Source organism: Tachypleus tridentatus, chromosome 8, assembly GCF_004210375.1.
Source record: "Tachypleus tridentatus isolate NWPU-2018 chromosome 8, ASM421037v1, whole genome shotgun sequence".
In the NCBI taxonomy this organism is placed as follows: Eukaryota; Metazoa; Arthropoda; class Merostomata; order Xiphosura; family Limulidae; genus Tachypleus; species Tachypleus tridentatus.
In genome coordinates, this window is record NC_134832.1 from 144,070,986 (window position 1) to 144,088,811 (window position 17,826).

Below are 17,826 nucleotides of genomic sequence, written 5' to 3' on the forward strand. Positions count from 1 at the left end.
ATTTTGTGTGGTAATCTGTTTCAAGTGACAACGAAAAATTGTGATGCTTCTTTCATAGAATCTTAATTTATTTTTTTTCACGATGTCCTTTTAACTTTAGTGACAAATTGTAGCCATGGGGTGTTTTTTGGCTCCTCAACGTCCACAGATGTTGTTTTGTGTGACCTTGTTCTGGGAAGTTGATTTATTTTTTATCTAGGGTGGCTGTCTCTAGTTGTTTATACCGTGGAATTCAGATACGTGCTCTCTCTATAAATATATATATATATATATATAACGAATATTACATTACAGTGGTATAAACCTCTTCGTGACGGTTACTATTTTCACTCTCAACTTGAATTCAGTGTATGTGGAAGCAACAGTAAGATAGATAAGAATAGATGAAGTAAGATTATTGGGAAAAAGTGGGTATTTGACAGTTCAGCTAAATTACTTTTTCTGTCTATATATGTGGTCGTAATTAAGTTCGAAAGTTATATAATAATAATATAACTGTCCGTGAACGTGTTTTTAAAAAGAGAGTATTGTCTGTCTGTCTTTCAGTCCATTAAACTATCAAACTGTTTTATATTAGAATTTTCATGCAACTAGTTATCTGTCAGTCTTACCCATATATCTACTGTTCGTCTCTCTACCAGACGTAACCACCTGTGTACTGTCTGTCTGTATACCAGTCTTACCCAGCTATCTACTGTCTGCTTATATACCAATTTTACCCATGTATTTGCTGTATGGCTGTGTCTTATCAATCTCTCTACTATTTGCTGTATACCAGTCTTACCCACCGGTCTAATGTCTATCTGCATAATAATCTTGCTCACCAGTCTACTGTCTCTATGTGTACCTGTCTTACCTATCTGTGTACTTTCTATCTGTATATTCATCTTACCCATCGGTCTACTGTTTATCTGCATAACAGTCTTACCCACCGGTCTACTGTCTATCTGCATAACAGTCTTACCCATCAGTCTACTGCCTGTCTTATACTAGTCATTCCCATCTGTCTGCTGTTTGGCTGTCTACTCTCTTTCTGTATACTAATCTTACCTATCCATCTACTATCTATCTGTTTATCTGCCTTTATAAACATTTAATCCACCGATACAGTGAGCAACTGATTTCTTTGATTTTATTTCGCTCAACTCTGAATTATAGTCAGGACATTAAAGTATAATAAACACTGAAGACATTATTATTTTCGTCCAGAAATATTAGACTTGTCGTGAAAAGAATGGTGAAAGTCTATAAAAGATATTTTTGTTGTCCCTAGACGAAAAATATCGTGAAACAAAAAGACCTTAAGTAGAACCTTTGTGTGAATCAGTAGTAACGTTTTACACACCGAAACAAAGTGATGTCATGACACATATCAATCAAACAAATGTTTTTCAGACTTTCTTAGTTCCACAGAGTGAAATGTGTTTGGACTCACAGCACTAAAAACTGGATTTCGATACCCGTGGTGTGTAGCTTTGTGCTGAATTCCAAACAAACCAAAATAATTTGTTATATTTTCTAGGAAATATTTATACGAAGGTATTGTAAAATTTATTTCGTTTTCCGTTGTTGCTGTTTGTCTGTTTGTTGTTTTCTAGAAAACACTTCCTCGAAAGTATGGTAAAATGAATGTCATTTTTTCATATATTCAAGATTTTCTAACAAATATATCTGCAAAGGTTTAACAAAGAGATAATCGTCTATCAGTGTCGTTAGATCCTTTCAGGAAACGCTTCCGCCAGTGTATAGTAAGATCATGTTATTTTTCACATTTTTCAGGAAGTCGTAATCATTGTTAACGTGTTTGCTATTTTCAAGCAAACATTTCCTCGGAGATGCTTTCTTGGAAATATTTCCCCAAAAATATAGTGAAAAGAACGTAACCTTTAAGATTTTTGAACATTCCCTAGGGAATGGTAGTTTGATTTCCCTGGTTAAAGTTCAATATGAATTATGCTCCAGTTACCAGCGCAGTAATATAAAAAAGGTTCTTATATTAATTGCTGCAAATAATAGGAGGAACAATAACAAAGCCGTCCAATCTGAAATGCTCTTTCTGTTAACGAAGATAATCGTAAATAATTATCAAAGAATTTATATGTGGGAAATGAACTGTAGAGTGACCAAAAGACGCTAAACAATAATGTGAAATTTTTTGCCACAGTTTTGTAATATTTTGGTTGACTGCAAAGTTTGGTGAAAAGTTTATTGGAAAAGAAGGTACTTTAAAGTCACTTTTTGTGTGTCTTGAAGTAGAAGGAAAATATTTGTAGGAAACGTTTCGAATAATTCCTTGAATATTTTCTTTTTTGTCATTTTATTACTTTCTCTTTGCTGCTATCAAGGTAAAGTGGTGTTTATTTTTTAGAAAGAATGTTCTTCTCTGTTGCTGTTTGTGATCTGATAACATTTTGTATGAAGTTAGAAATATCTTATTTTATATCACACCTACATTTAAAAAAAGGTGGGATTTGATATTGACTTACACTCAAAGATTGAATAAAGCAAAACAAATGTTAGTGTCCTTTCAAAGGGAGAAATGTTAACATTTCAAAACTAGAATATAAGATATTCTAGATTTTCATATTTCAAGTAAGATGCACATACAAGAAACTGTTGTGAGCGAGAATAAACACTGTGCATTCTGTATTGTTAGCACAACCGTCCGTGACATAACCAACAGGAAATATATTGAAGTGCTTAAGTAATAGCAGACAACCTTGTGGTGCAGTTATCTGTACAAAACATCAAGCAGACAGTAAGTAGCGCCGTTAGAGGGCTGGGCCTCTGTGGTACGAGTTGATAAGAATGTGGTTCCATGAGTGAACGTAACTGTTTTATTATTAATTTAAATAACAGCAGTTTCCTCAAACGGAAAGGTTATAGTGCTATTAATGAGAAAAGCAATAAATTCGGGACTTTACGTTGTTTGGTTGTTCATAACATAAGGTTTGTGTTACTGATCAACCGGCCAAAGATTCAATGAATTTTCCAGATCAAACCTAAAACACAAGCACTTTCAGATAGTTCACTATTCTTCTCCCGAAGATAGATAGCCTACTGTTAAAAAACATTCGAGTTTTGGATTTATTTTTTTTTAATTCATTGCGTCTTTTGTATGTGATCCTTTGTGCTGACCCTTCAACCAGAATGAAAGACAAGCAGGTTTAGGTCCTCTGTCAGGTGTCTATCTGTTACTGAGCAACCAGGCAAGTACGTCCTCGTCGGTCAATTAAAACTGAAACGATTTAAATGTTGCGACATCAACCGTAAAAAGAAAAGAAATACATCGGATTTAAAGAAACGGTGGTGATATGTTTGAAATGTTTTAGAACTAGACTAACTAAGGTACAATGAAATCCTGCAATTCTTAAAATGTTGGACTACAGTTCTGATAGAGAAACACTATCTTGTTTTGTAGTTAAAATATTGTTAACGAGCAAGAAAAATGTACAGGAATACACCATTTACTGTGTCAGCCATAAGCAGCGAAAACCTTTCAAATTGGTATACTATGCCAAAGTGAAATTGATAACAGTAATAAAACACTAGCAATAAATCTTTGTTGTTGCTTTCACTTGGATGAAAATGAAATATTCATATAAGTTTGAGCGATTGATTCACTTAGCAATGTTTAAGTGTATACTAGTAATGTATACGTCAACTAAAATAGTTAAATTTGCTTTTTGCTTACATCGGTTGAAATGAAGTGCGCATACATGCGCATTTTCAAGACAGACAAGATGTGAATATTATTAGAATAGAAACTGTTTGTTTATGCAGTGAAAGGATTAACCCAGAAGGAAATTGCGGCATTGTTAACCTTGGGTAGTTAACAAGGAAGTCATTCCAGAAACGAGTGGTTCAGGGTTGTTTCGATAGGTCTCCATCAGTGAAGCTTGGTACAACCTCTGAAACGATGTTAACTTTGGGTAGTTAACAAGGAAGTCATTCCAGAAACGAGTGGTTCAGGGTTGTTTCGATAGGTCTCCATCAGTGAATCTTGGTACAACCTCTGAAACGAATACATATTTATATATAGTGAAGTTAAATAATTACATCCAAATGAAGCCAAGTAAGTAAACAAAATCATCAGGAAAAACTGCATTAAAAACAGCAAATCCCATTCTATGATTAATTATAGTATAATCATACAATTAAACAAACTACGCTGCATATTTTTGAAAAATATCCTAGGATACAAGCTACAACGTGGGATTATAAAATGTATCCTAGATTTTGGAGATGACTAAGGAAGTAGGATCCACATTGCGGTAGAGATACACTGTCTATCAGTCTTACATAAGGAGATTAGAGATTTAGAAATTAGGAGAGCGAGATGTAGGTGCTCAAGCCCACAACATCCCACATAATATATATCACTATTCACTGTCTGCAGACATTTATGGGAAGGTGACTGCTCTCCCACGTTAAAATAAGAATAAGAAAAAGATAAAAAGATGAAAAATGATTAAAATAAAATTTAAAAAGGTAGTACCATTTAGGGGTAGGTAAGATAAAATTTACCTCTTGAAGTTAGTATTCCTGCACTCAGTATGGTAGAGGCACTAATTAACACGACATCAGTAAACTGCTCAATGGTAATTACTAATAATTATTTTTAGTTAAAAATAAGGTCATTTAAAAACATGGCACTACTTTATGCGGATATACTCCTTGAGCTGCATATAAAAACACGACAGTCACAGTAAATTATCACTTTACTGATGTCGTGTTAGTGTCTCTATCATATTGGGAGTAGGAATGATAATTTTAAGAGGTAAGTTGTATCTTATCTATCCCTAAATGATAGTACCTTTTTAAAATTTTATTTTAGTCATTTTTCATATTTTTTATATTTATATTTTTATTATTGTTATTTTAACTTGGGAGAGCTGTAATCTTCCCACAACTGTCTGCAAGCAGTGAAGGATGATATAGATGTGGGATGTTGTGGACTTGAGCACCCACATCTCGCTCTCCTAATTTCTAAATCTTTAATCTTCTTGTGTGAGACTAGCGAATTGGGGCTTAAGACTGATTGAGAGTGTATCCCCACCGCAATGTGGGCCCTATTTCTTCAGTTACCTCCAAAACCTAGGATATATTTTATAATCCCACGTTGCAACTTTTACCCTAGGATATTTTTAAAATTTGCAGCGTATTTTAGAGTGTGTTGTTTGTGGCTTAAAAATGTATGGTCATGATATATATATATTAATGAAAATATGACATGATGAAATCTATATGGATTATACCGTCCACCTTATATTTATTATTCATCGTATAAATGACATTTTTAATTTATGAATTCGCTAGGGAAATCATTTTCTAATGCATTTTGCATCTGTTTCAAAATCGATGCTGCATCTTTGGGACGTCAGTTTCAAACAATATTGAAACTAATGATTTCTCACATATGATTCCATTCTCCCATTCTTGAAGATAGCAATACTATTGTGCATCTTGTTTTATGTTTCACTGTCAATGCAGTAGTCAACTGACAAATCACTGATTCAGCTGGTATATTAAATCGATTGAAATATCTTTGAATAAGTTCTTCCATCATCCGACTTGGATCCAAGATTTTTAGCTTATTCGCTTCGCACTGAAACCATCACATTCACAACAACAGCCAGAACGTTTCAAGCATGTTTTATTGCTAAATCATTTTAATTTAGACTTACAAGTTAAATTTTTCTTTTTGGCTCTCATGGTCACAGATCTGATCTGGTAACCTAGACCTCGAAAATAATGCTAAACATTTTTGTCCAATCAAAACAATCCAAACCTTTTCGGAATGACTCTCTTTTTTTTCTTTTTTTTTAATCCACATCAAGAAGTCGGGCTGGCTCGTGTAGTAGATGGTAAAATAAATGAGATAAAATACATTTATTTCATTGTAAAAGATAATTTTAGAACCAGTTTTATGGAACAAGTGATATAAAACAAGGTATTTATTCTTAAATCAAATATATAAATATTTTGATAATTCTTATTTAGCAAAGTATGCCTGTTTGTTTGTTAAGCAAAAAGCTACACATTTGTGCTCTACCCACCACGGGTATCAAAACCCGGTTTGCAGAGATACTGCTGTGCTGCTGGGTTTTATTTTTATCAAAGAGTGTTTAAATCAACAAACACGCCACTCGAAATGAAACGTAAAGTTAACATTTACAAATTACAGGTATTTTAAGATCTGGAAAAAAATCATAAATGGATAATACGAAGAAGGAAAACTTTTAATTTTAATTAAGTTTTGAGAACGATAGAGAGATTGATCTGGATATCTAAAATTAGAATTAATGTTCTATAAAAACAAATATTTCTAGAAATTTAGTATCATGAAAAGTTGAACAAATGTATTTTTGAATTTTTAATATTAAACTTGCGTAAAGTTAGTTGGTGGCTCAACAGTGTCATGATACCGGAACTAGCGTAACTCTTGATTTATGAGCAAGTTATTGTTATTTTCTACCAACGAACCTATTTGTTGGTAAGAAATAATATCTTCCTAAACGTTCACAGTTTGTAGTATTGTTCAATAACACCTGCTTTATTCCATGTTTCGCACACAGAAAGGAACAAAGAACGCTCTTGAGACCGGAAGGACTTTCTCCACCATATTTGCCGACATGGACTTCCGACAACGTCTTCTAGAGGTGCACAACGAAGATGAGTTTAACAGTGTTTTGTTAAAACACGCCCAGGATCTGGCAATTGAGCAGAGTAGTCCAAATAAACGCCTTGGAAACAATGAAAACGAAGTTGATTACGAGGTATGTGAAAACGAACAAACGGCTTGAAAAGCAAGAAAGAGAGCGAAGTGAATTGTGAGTTAAATTTAAATAAACACGTGCCTTGGTTGCAATGTTGATTATAATAACTTGAAACGAACAAATAAGTGAGGAACAATAATAATAGGTTGATTGTATGATATTCACTTAAAATGAACAACGTAGACACAATGATAATAGGTTTGTTTGGAATTTCGCGCAAAGCTACTCTAGGGCTGTCTGCGTTAGCCGTCCCTAATTTAGCATTGTAATACTAGAGGGAAGGCAGCTAGTCATCACCACCCATCCCAAACTCTTGGGCTACTCTTTTAGCAACGAATAGTGGGATTGACCGTCACATTATAACGCCCCCACGGCTGAAAGGGCGAGCGTGTTTGGTGTGACGGGGATTCGAACCCGCAACCCTCGAATTACGAGTCGAGTGCCTTAACCACTTGGCTATGCCGGGCGAGAGGTTGATCATTTGATATACGCTGAAATCAAACACCTTGAAATAAATTACAATAGGTTGATTATATGATATAAACCCAAAACAAACAATGAGAATAGGCTGGTTATATGATATAAACCCAAAACAAACAATGAGAAAAAGTTGATTATATGACATAAACTCAAAATAAACAATGAGAACAGGTTGATTATATGACATAAACTTGAAACAAACAATGAGAACAGGTTGACCATTTGATACGTACTGTATGTATTGTTCCGCACGACCAGAATTAGTAAACAAACAACGATTTATTTGCATAATAAAGTGATTTATTTATGGTGAAACATATTATAAGTTTCGACAAAACCTTGGTCTGTCTTCTTCAGTTTGACAACCTATTATTATATTAAAATAATATGCTTCCCTATTCAAGTAAATTACCTGACCGTATAACATATATGCTGCTGTGAGGTTTTATCATAATGTGTATTCTTGATTTAACTATTGCGCAAGATTGAATAATAAAACATATAGAACATTTCTTAAGGTATTGTGTAAGTAATAGCCGAACACTGAAGTGTTAGAAATTCTGATTGAGCAATATTTATCGTATCCACTGTCTTAGGAAAGCACTGATAGATATTGGCTGATAGGCATTGGTTTATGTAAATGCATTTTTCTTTCGGAATAATTTAGGATCATCGATTTTTTGAACAAAAGAAAATCGCAGACGTCTGGATTTTTTGTTTTTTTTTCTTTTGACATGTGTAGAAATAATTTGAAAAATCACTGTTGAGCCAAAAAAAAATAAGATATCAGAATCAGGTTTATACATTAATATGAATTGAAACAGACACGAGTCAGACCTAACGCACTAGATAAGAACAAATAAATGGGATTCGAAAAGTGGCCGTGATTTCTTAACACGTGGTCTATCTTGTCTATTGGTTCTATCACCAACTATGAAGACACAATCTGAAGCAGTTAACAATCAACTCACATAACTGTGGTTCTAAATTGAGGGTTCGTATCCTTCCTCGATATTGTAACGTTTCGAATTCATAGATCAGCGTCACACTAGAAACTGGGCAAGATTGTTTTGTTTTGCATGTTTATCAGTTAGACTGTAAAGTGTTTCTGCAATATTTAGAGTTTTAAGAATGTTTTATTTGTTCGTAAAAAGTAGCCCAAGAGTTGGCTGGTCATAGTGTTGACTAGCTTCCTTCCCTCTAACCTATAACTTCTAAATTAGGTACAGCTTGCGCAGATAGCCTTCGAGTAACTTTGTACCAGGTGAGTGGTAATCTTCACTACGTTTGTAAACGAAATAAAAATTGAACGAAGTTTTCTCCCATACTTACAGATGTACAAAGTTAGTTTCGATGATATTGATCCAGTGGGACTGATGAAAGTGTTATCACAATTCCAAATCCTGGATCTCTCAGCTCATGACGTTATGGGTTTGCTCTCCATTATGTTTTCCACTCGACCACCACACAACTACATGTCAGAATGTCTTTAAACGTCTTTATACAGGAGTACACGCGTGTGAGTTGAAACACAATCTACCCCAAACGTAACGCACTGTTATCGTTTATAATTCAGTCTCTTGATAATATAAACCTAGATTCTCATTCAGTTGTCCCTGAATTATCGAAATTTTCACCTGTCACGAAATTTAAAATTATGAAACAAAAATATATATAGTTAACATCAAACGATAACAATACGGCGTTAACGTTAACCGATAACAAAATGGTATTAACATCAAGCAGTAACTTTGAAAATCTTTAGTTTGGCAAAAAATGCCTGTAGAGAAACCAATCTCACATAAAAGAACGATTTGCTGGAAAAAAGTGATTACAACTGCCGAGAAAGTGTCTGGCGATCCTGTTAGTTGGCTTTTCGCTACATTTAATTTTGGAGAAAATAAGTTTGGGGTGTTGTTACTACAGGAGTTGCTGCAGTATACATACATCCTCAAGAAATAGTTCGCTCTACATAACTTTGCTGCTGCTAAAGTTTTAGAACAATGACCACGTTTTCATATATTATGATTGTGTGTTTCTCCTCGCATTAATATCTGAAAGTGAAGTAAAAAGTACGAAAGGCAAGATTATATTTTGAAATGATAACGAATACTGTGTTAAGTTCTGTCAAATTGGGGACTTTACTGTATAACTCTCAATTCAGGGAAATTTATACTTAACTTTATTAGTTTCATGGTTGTAGTATCTGGTTAGAAAGTATAATCGATTGTGTGAGTTATTATATAGGAGCTGAACGAAGTTCGCTTTACCCTAGGAATTTAGTTTATCTTTGGCTGCAGCGAGTCGTAAAATTGGTTGCCGTAACTATGAGAAGGCTTTCAAGAAAGAAGAAATGATAGTAAACGTAGGAAGAAATTAGCTATACGAGACGAATGAGTGATTTTGTTCAGTTCTTGTTTCTGCTGTATTATACGGTTATCAGTACCTCAAAGATCGTGCATCGACGTCGTGTTCTTCCAGTCCCATAAAAACTTGTTAATAAAAGGGAAAACTCGAATGGTAACAAGTTACTAGTTAATCACAAAAAGAGGATGATACTTTGGCTGGCAAGTTACTAGGTTAACCACCACAACAACACAGTACGTTAACTAGCAAGTTACTGGGTTAAAAACCAAAACAAGAAATTACTTTAAGTGGCAAATTACTAGGTTAAAATAATATAACAAGTGCGTTAATTAGCAAGTTACTACATTAAACAACAAAACAAGAAAAGAACACTTTAAGTAGCAAATTAAATTACTACATTAACCACCATATCAACAAAGTACGCTAATTAGCAAGTTACTACGGTAACCAACAAAACAAAACAAAAACTCTATAAGCAGCAAATTACTATGTTAACCATTATAACAACAAGTGCGTTAAGTAACAAGTTACTAGGTTAACCAATACAACAAAAACTTTAAGCAACAAATTACTAAGTTATTCACTATAACAACAAAATATGTTAACTTGCAAGCTGCAAAGTTAAACACGTAACAATAAGTTAAAACATAAAGAAAGAGAAGGTTCATCACTTCTTTGACACAAATTTCGTGGATAATCTAAAATCTCAATTTTAGCCTGGAATTCTACAATGTTTTTAATAATTGTTGTCAACATAGTAATTACGAAACTGGTCCAGAAAAAAACAACACAACAACAAGACATCGTTAAATTGTAATATAAAAAAAACAGTTGTCCCCTCTGCAGGACAACGGTATGTCTTCGGATTTGCAAATGTAAAATCAGCAGTTCGATTCCCCTCGATTGACACAGCAGATAGCCCGATGTAACTTTGCTATAAGAAAAATACGCATAAAAACAATTTTATAGCATTAATCATACCACGAGATTATTTGGAAGAGAAATAATATTCATAAAGAAAGTTTTTAAACCGTATAACGAGTTGAAGGTCCTTTTTTTAAACACAATATTTTCATCTTATTTAAACGCATTGTTTTACTTCATACTGAATAACTGTAGAGTATTAATTAACTGTTTAAGTCAGAAAACTTTCATTATCAAGTAGATATTTCAACCAGAATATTCTGACTGTTACGCATCACATGAATACAGAAAACTCTGTGTATTACATAGATATTTCACTCAAAAAACTCTTAAGTGTTAACAGCTTTTTTTAAACAGGAAATTCCGAGTGTTATGTAGGTGTTTCAGTTAATGAATGTAATTATATACTTTAGAAACTCGTTCCAAACATCTGTAATACATACCAATGATGCAGTAATGATAAAGAAAAGGACAATTGTATTGTCTTTATATAGTGACACAGGGTGAAGAAATAGCTTTGTTTGTTTGTTTACCAAAGAGGTGCCATACCATGATCACTTTCTTCAGTGTTATCAGAAATACTCGGAAACTATTGGATAAATGAGATGAACTGAAGCTGTCAATATAACATAAAACGTGAGTTGTTCATCCTGCATGAAACATAAGTCACATTTCTTATCAAGAACCAATTTTGACAGCAACATAAAGTTTCAACCCGAGTCGTTTGTATCGTGAATTTCAACTCGGGAAAAATACCGGGTTATGTTCAATAAATCTGAATAAAACAAACAAGATATTTATCACCTAGAGTGGTCCTCTAAGTGGTAGGTCTCTGTTGCATCGTAAATATCAGTTATCGTAGTTGTTATTTTATCTTTCTTCTTTATGGTATTAAAATAACACAAGCAATGCAGGCAAGTGTGATATACCACGCATATAAGTTAGAGGACATTTCGAACGTTTGAACTACCTTGTTACAAATAATATTTGTAATAACTGTAAACAACTGCGTCGTGATGAAATACATATTTTGTTTCTCTTTCAATGAACCTGTTCCGTTCTCGTTTCGTTGTGTTTAGAATGTGTTATACGGGTCAAAGTCACTGAAACTATAAACACTTCTTCTTCCCGAACGTTCTCTTTCAACCGCGTGGTCGTTATGATGCGACAGATCAATCCCAATTTTTGTTGGTAAATAGTGCTCAAACATTGACAGTGAGTGGTGTTAAATTAGCTGCCTCCCCTATAATCTATCAGCCCAAGATTAGGGATGAGTAACACAGATAGATTTATTTCGTCGTTTTTATTCAGTGTTGTTTACGAATCCTGAAACATCTCCACTGTCTTTGTTTCTCTCAGTTTTTCTTGTTTCTCATTATATACTTTGTCTCTCTTCTCTTGTTTTTACCTTTTCTATATTTTTTGGACCTTTTCCAAGTTCCTCTGCTTTTTCTAACTTCCACAACCATTCCTTCCTTTTCTCTTTATCTTTTTTCACTCTCTCATCTCTCTGTCATACTCTTATTTCTCTACTTTAAACCAGTTTCTCTCTATTTGTCACTCATGTTCATATCGTTTTTCATACTGCACTTTCCTATGTTACCTATTTTAAATACTTTCTGTATATCTTCCTCCCTCCTTTTTTCTCTGTTTATCGGGTTTTTTATCACTTTGATACTTCTCTGATTTATTAATTTTTCACTTCTTATTCTCTCTATTTCTTGTTATATTCTTCTGTTCAACAAGCTTGATATTTCTTTCCTTTGCTTCATCAATCATTTTTATTTTTCTTCTTCACAGACTCTAATGTCATTCTCTTCCTGTTCCACTGTTTTTGTTTCTTCTCTCTCTTTATTTCTTTATCGTTTATTCTTTCCTATCTCTTTCTCTCTGTTTTTGACCTTTATTTATCTCTCCTTTAATTTTATTTGTCATTATTTTCCTTATATTTATTTTTTCTTTTACTTCGCCCTATTCATTTTGTACGTATCTTATTTATACTTGACAAGCACAGTCTTATTGTGAATCATAACCCTTCATTGTGGACTAGGGCAAAGTAAGTCAGGGTATTAGTATAAATCAGAGATCACTCAGTGTGAGCTAGAGCAAAACCTAATGGTGTTTAGGTACTACGTCAAAGTAACAGGCATTTTTTTCTCGATTTTCCGCCTCTATTGCTTACTTTTTATAGTCTATTAAAATTAATTGGCATTGTGGTAATGATTTTATTAAATCATGCACAATAAATTTCTAATTTGATACAATTTAGGTGCGTCTGTTAATTTTCTGCTATTAAGGCTTGGAATTTTTTTTTTTGGCTAGGGTATTTGATAAACTTTTCAACAAATCTGAAAATGTGTGCAATATTTGGTATATTTTTAGCTTACAACTTTAAAAACTTGCTATCCTTGTCTGAATGGATGACATCAGGCTATTGCACCAGTCTTGTTTGCTGTATACTACATCTTATTCACATCATTGTTTTCCTTCAATTGTCTCTTTTTTTCGTCTATTTTTCCTTTGTATTCTAATACACTTCCACTACCCTCTTCCTTTTCTTATTGTTCTATGCCCCCCCTCATACTGAACTACTGTTTTTTATAGCTTCTCGTGTTTCCAACCTAGCCTGGTTTTGGCATTAATACCGAAAAATATAACGGGCAATATGAAATGAAATACTCTGAAAATTGAAGACCATGGAGATTCTGAGTGGAAGTTACGACTCTTGTCAGCAGTTTTCAAGGCTCAACCGACGAACAAAATAAGAACAGAGAGTAGCGTGTGTTGCAACTCCACCGTCGCACTCCAGGACATCGTCAGGACAAACATGTGTCGTCCCTAAGGTGGATCTTCGACCAATAACTTCCGGAATGACGCCCTCTTGAATAAAGTTTACCTCTAGCTCGGCTGCTTCGTCACGGGCACATTCCGTTTAGTTTGAAATGCGCTTTTGATAAAATAAGCTCTCTTTGCCTTCAGACAATCCGACGAAGCACTTTTAAAAACCTTACCAAAACCCTTGGGTTTGAACACTGCAAATAAGTAATGTTTTATTGAAAGAGAAGCCGAATGAAAATAGTGTCTCTACCAACAAATTCGTATGTTTAAAAAAACAAACCTTTATAATAGTTTAATAACTAGTAATACAAATGTACAAACATTAAAATTCAAATTACTGATGACAAAATCAGTAATTGTTTCGACTACAAGTTAAAACAAAACCAATAAATTGATTATTCGAAAATGTGTGACGTCATTCTGTTAGAATGTTAACATAGTATCATGCTGCTTAGATACACAATAAAAATTTAGCGATTGGTTTGTTTTTGAATTTCGCACAAAGCTACTCGAGGGCTATCTGTGCTAGCCGTCCCTAATTTAGCGGTGTAAGACTAGAGGGAAGGCAGCTAGTCATCACCACCCACCGCAAACTCTTGGGCTACTCTTTTACCAACGAATAGTGGGATTGATCGTCACATTATAACGCCCCCACGGCTGAAAGGGCGAGCATGTTTGGCGTGATGGGGATGCGAACCCGCGACTCTCAGATTACGAGTCGCACGCCTTAACACACTTAGCCATGCCGGGCCAAAATTTAGTGACCTTAGAAATACGTATTTATTTCGCCATTTTTAATAACAGGATTAGTAGTGGATGGTGGAATTTGAAATACAAGTCATAAAACTGCTTCTAACTCTTTGAAAACTGGTTTCCAGTTTTCAGGTTATTAGAATTTTAAGAAACTAATAATTATTGTTTTATAATCTTAGTTAATTATGAAATATTATAATATTATGTAAATATACGAGATGAGAAATAAAGGTTTTGCTTATTTTAATTATCATACTTATATTACTTACGTAGACTGGTTTCAATTGTGTCATTTGGTTTTAACCTTTTAGCTTACTTTTGAGTGACGTGTATATATACTCACTCAAGCTATACGTTAGGCTAAATTAACATCACTAGCCTAAACGTAACAACTAATCTATTGTTGTCTGAACTTCAGTCCAGCGATAATGGTTCATGTTGTAAATATGTCAAGAACCTCTTTTCTGTTTGTACTTTTCAGTCCAGCCGTAAATGTTGGTGTGCCAAAGGATTATGGGATGATATCCGAAGAAGAGCTTCTCACTATGTCAGTGATTTCACGGATGGTAGGTTGAAATAACAACTCACGATTGGAATAGTTATCATTAATTTCCAATATTTGTATTGTATATAAGTATGCTTCTTTACTAAGTCGCTTATTGAACGTTATCAAAGACAAAATTAATATATTTTATTTCATTTTCGAATCACCAACAGACAGTAGAGTTTGTGCTGTTAATATTTTGCAACTCTAGCTTCTGAAATGCATGTAGATTAAATGTGTTTATAAACCTGAAACTCGAGCAGAAAACTGTTTAACATAGACTATAATATGTTTTTGTGTGTGAGAGTTACTAAACATCAAAACTTCATATTTGTTACTAGGAGTCAAAGGTCGTAAGACAATCCATAAGACAGTGTCCACTACGTTCTTCCTGTACTTTGCTTGCATTCTTCCAACGATTGCTTTTGGAGCTCTCAATGACAACAATACCAATGGAAAAATCGGTAAGATTCTTGTTAACATTTCTTTGTTTTATTATAGAAACTAGAAGATGTCGTGAAAGTGGTTTGGTTAAAGAAATAACAGAGTAACTAGCTCAAGTAATGGAAGAATGCTGCTTTATGAAAACATTACCATCAATTAAACGAACTGATTTATTTTAGATAATCTGCTATTAAACTACAATTCGTAACGAAGACTAGTTAGTATAAATGGTGTCTAAAACTAGTTTTGTGTAGTTTGGATGTCTTTTACTCATCACAAATAACCCAAAGTGTTTTAGGTGTTTAAATAACACGTGATGCATCATTGCAATCAATTATCCACTATATTTCGGTATACCAACTAGTTATATATATATATTTGCTAATTCCGTCTTCTCACTAAACCATGGATTCCAGTAAAGAAAATATTATGAACAGGCTTTAAAAAATTCTTCCAAGCAGAACAGATGAGCCGTGAATTAGGTGAAAATAGTCTGTTGCAGTAATCCGTGGATCATACATACGAAGAAAATGTTAACTATATTTTAACAACTGAGGGGACCAATATCTTTAGGTTAGAATAAGTAGAGCATCTGCCAGATGTTGCCAAAACATAATGTTTTTTTGGGAAAATATGTACACGTTAATTAGTATTGGCATTTCGAAATGCTTGTTCTTTGTCCATATAAAGTCTTCGTTTAGTAATCAACCCTAGTTACTTATTCGACTCTGAATCACAAATTAACTAATCATACTGAGGGGCTATTTCAAAGTGGCAGCGTTTACAAGCTGCTGTGCTCGTGTTATTGTGGAAGAAGGAAGTTACTCTCGAAGGTTTCAAGAAACTTTGTAATTTGTAAACGAGTTAAATACGAGTTATGTTCTACCCTATACCTCAGAGAGAAAGAGTGTGCTGTGCAATTATTTAGAGAAATAGGATAGTACCGTCTTGTAGAGAAATATATATGTAAAAACGGCTCGTTTGGGTTGAGAAAATATTTTACGTAGAGAAGCGAACAATGTTTGACCTTTTTCGATGAACCCGACGATGACCGGAGAAGGTCGAAACGTTGTTCGCTCCTCTACGTAAAATATCTTCTCAACCCAAACGAGCCGTTTTTACATATATATAGAATAGTACCCTAATTACATAATCCCATTCTCTAACCGTGATAACTCATATTACATAATCCCATTCTCTAACCGTGATAACTCATCCTGAGTTGCATGTTTTAAAAGCCTTGAAATGTAACAACAATAGTGAATGCCAGGAAATGGTTCGAGAAACAAACAAACTAAAAATGGAACCAGTATCCAGAAGATGACTGGTGGCTCTGCTACTTCAGGACTGGAACAACCCAACTATAAACCTTTGCTATGATCAGCGCTAGGATCAAAAAGGCCAACCGATCTGCCCTCTACCGGAAATAGTCATGATGCTAAACTGCTAGTATAGGGACTGACAGGCACCAGCAGATTGCTAAACCATGTGCTGTTAGTATAGGACTGATAGGCACCAGGAGGTTTGTATAGACCCATGAAAATAAATCAGAGAGTTTGGCATCGTGTGTCGTATATGAAGCTGAACCTGCCATGAATAGAGCTGCAGATATGAAACAGTATAAGATGCTTTAGAAAATTAAACATACTGACCTAGGAGCGAAAGAAGCTTTGTACCATAAGTCCTATTATATGGTTTATACTAGGCGCCTGGCATCGTTAAGTCCTGCTATAAGACTTATACGAGGTAGCTGACATCGTTAAGTCCTGCTATAAGACTTATACTAGGTACCTGACATCGTTAAGTCCTGCTATAAGAGTTATACTTGGTGCCTGACATCGTTAGGTATTGCTATGAAGCTTATACTAGGTATCTGACATCGTTAAGTCCTGCTATAAGAGTTATACTAGGTACCTGACATCGTTAAGTCCTGCTATAAGAGTTATACTAGGTACCTGGCATCATTAGGTCCTAATATAAGACTTATACTAGGTACCTGACATCGTTAAGTCCTGCTATAAGAGTTATACTAGGTACCTGGCATCATTAGGTCCTAATATAAGACTAGGTATCTGACATCGTTAGTCCTGCTATAAGAGTTATACTAGGTACCTGACATCGTTAAGTCCTGCTATAAGAGTTATACTAGGTACCTGACATCGTTAAGTCCTGCTATAAGAGTGATACTAGGTACCTGACATCGTTAAGTCCTGCTATAAGACTTATACTAGGTACCTGACATCGTTAGGTATTGCTATGAAGCCTATACTGGGTTCCTGACATTGTTAAGTCCTACTATAAGGCTTGTTAAGCCACCAGCTGAGGTAGACAAATCTCATGAAGGAATACATTCACTTATGTGAAACGGTAGTCATATAAAAAATCACAAAGGCAGGAAAAAATATATAGAATAATCACTTTCACAATAGGCTTTTTGAAGAGCTTGTCGGGAACATTCATGAACACGTTGTAGAATATCGAAATTTCCAGTTGAAGAGACGGCTACAGTGTAAACACCAGCAGCTGGGTATATCACAGCGATGGAGGAGCTTTGCTCTGATCTAAGGAAACAGACACACGTTTGGTTCTGCATGCCAGTCACGCTGGGAAGTAGTAGGCCGCCATCATTATTATGATGCGGGTGTTTTTATCCTCGGTACTTCTTTCATTACATGGGACGATGGTCAGGATTTAGAA

The 17,826-nt window shown here is 34.4% G+C and overlaps 1 protein-coding gene across 1 annotated transcript in view; it reads left to right on the top strand.

Moving 5' to 3' along the window:
* LOC143223664 (solute carrier family 4 member 11-like) overlaps window positions 1–17,826 on the top strand; it is a 151,935-nt gene that overhangs the window by 89,665 nt on the left and 44,444 nt on the right. The window contains exons 5-7 of the mRNA XM_076451912.1: window positions 6,579–6,779; window positions 14,623–14,707; window positions 15,027–15,149. Coding sequence (XP_076308027.1) covers window positions 6,579–6,779; window positions 14,623–14,707; window positions 15,027–15,149 — 409 coding nt within the window. The remainder of the gene's footprint in view (window positions 1–6,578; window positions 6,780–14,622; window positions 14,708–15,026; window positions 15,150–17,826) is intronic.